Below are 1,828 nucleotides of genomic sequence, written 5' to 3'. Positions count from 1 at the left end.
CCAGCGCCGGCCCGCAGGCCCCCCGCCCTGCCTGCTGTGCTCTCGGGCTGGGTCCCGCCTGCCCTCGGAGGGCGCCTGTGCACAGGGCGTGCGTCCCACCAAGACCGACATCAGCCGTTTCAAAGCCGAGCCTGCAGCAGCCGTGCCCCCCGCAGGTGTGCATCGTGCAGAAGCGGGACACAGAGAAGATGTACGCCATGAAGTACATGAACAAGCAGCAGTGCATCGAGCGCGACGCCGTCCGCCACGTGTTCCGGGAGCTGGAGATCCTGCAGGAGATCGAGCACGTCTTCCTGGTCAACCTCTGGTGAGCCGGCGGCCCGCCCCTGCGCCCCGCCTCCCCGTCCCCTCACCCCAGGGCCTGGGCCAGCGGCCGTGCGGGTGTCCTCTGCGGCCCCCGTTGATGAGGAGGTCTGGGCTCGCGCACAGAGGAGGCCCGCCGCCCGCAGTTTCTGGGAGTCAGCGGGGAGAGTTTGGGGGCTGACTGAGTGTCCGCCACAGCAGGGGCACCAAGACCAGCCCCAGGAGGCGTGGGACCTGTAGGCTGCCCGGGCCGTCCCTGCCCTCCCCGGCAGCGTGTCCCGCAGCGCCCTCCCATTGAGGCCTGTGTGCTCGCGGACGGCAGGGCCTCCCGAGGGCCCTTGGCGGGCATGGGCGCCCACAGCAGCTGGAGAGGCCCCTGCTAAATGCACTCGGGCTCTGGCAGTGTGCCCCAGAAAGACTGGAACATCCCCCCAATGTAGCCTGAGAGTCCATGAGCAGAAGGCAGAGGAAGAGGCCGGAGTCTGGGGACAGCAGCGTGTTCGCCGTGCTCTGGCAGGTCTTTCAGGGGACCCCCTCAGAGCCCACACACACCCCCCATTACTTTCCTGGGGGTCAAGTGCAGGAGGGATGTCAAAGCGGATGGCGGCCACACCACCCCGAGTGGAGTCGCTCGGCCTTGCTCAGTGGCTCTCCCCAGCCGGGTGATTGCGTGACAACAGGGAGACCGACCAGACTCCAGTGTCCCCAGGGAGTGGCAGAGCCCGAAGCCGCCCAGGCCAAGGAGCATGAGGGAAAGGCCCTCGTCCTCAGGCTCCTCGCCCCCGGCCGCATGTGCCTGCCGACCTCGCTCACTGCGGCCCACGGCCCTGTAGGCCATCTGGTCTCCAGACAGGCAGAGGGGCTGTCAGGCACCCAAGCTGTTATGGCTTTGGCCCTGTTTTCAGCATCTTGGGACAATGGCTCTAGGCCAGGCTGTCCAAGTGCCCCTAAACCCTCCAGCGTGGCCCAAGGCCAAGTCAGATGCCTCGGCTTCAAAGGCAGGATCGTGCCCTGGGGCAGGTCATGGGGCAGAAGGGCCTCACCGCAGGAGCCAGCTCACAGCCTGCGGGAACGGCTGCCATCTGCGGCCACGACGCTGGCACTGCGCCTTCTGCAACAGGAGGGCCTGGGAGCATCTCCTCTGGGCGCCCTGGCCTCTCTGGGAGGCAGTGGTGCCTAGTGCTGAGGAGTGTTGGCTCCTGGGGTGACACCCTCTGCCCTTGTTTGGTCCCCTCCTCTTTGGGGGTTGGAGGGGTAGAGCAGCTCCTGGGCCACCTTGTGTGGAGGTTTGGACGTGCGCTCAGGTGACACACCTGCGTGGGGTTACGTGGGGCCGTGAGCCCTTGTGGTTGGTGACTAGTTTCCCCACCTTTTCCACGGGCGGGCCTGCCAGGGGATGCTGCCACCCTTCCAGGGCCAGGCGGGGGTGGGGCCATTGCAGCCTGGCCCGTGTGTGTGGGAGGCCACAGGCCCTTGTCCATGGCTCTCCAGGAGACCTGGCTTGTTTGGGAGCCTGGCATCCTGA

General features: G+C 67.1%; 1 protein-coding gene across 1 annotated transcript in view; it reads left to right on the top strand.

Moving 5' to 3' along the window:
• The window catches only part of STK32C (serine/threonine kinase 32C), a 49,668-nt gene that overhangs the window by 39,998 nt on the left and 7,842 nt on the right, over positions 1 to 1,828 (top strand). The window contains exon 4 of the mRNA XM_023538043.1: positions 156 to 307. Within this exon, the coding sequence (XP_023393811.1) occupies positions 156 to 307 (152 nt within the window). The remainder of the gene's footprint in view (positions 1 to 155; positions 308 to 1,828) is intronic.

The sequence above is a fragment of the Pteropus vampyrus genome, unplaced genomic scaffold (genome assembly GCF_000151845.1).
Source record: "Pteropus vampyrus isolate Shadow unplaced genomic scaffold, Pvam_2.0 Scaffold211, whole genome shotgun sequence".
Taxonomy (NCBI): domain Eukaryota; kingdom Metazoa; phylum Chordata; class Mammalia; order Chiroptera; family Pteropodidae; genus Pteropus; species Pteropus vampyrus.
Note: the sequence above shows the minus strand (reverse complement) of the source record. Positions and strands in the feature narration are given on the sequence as shown.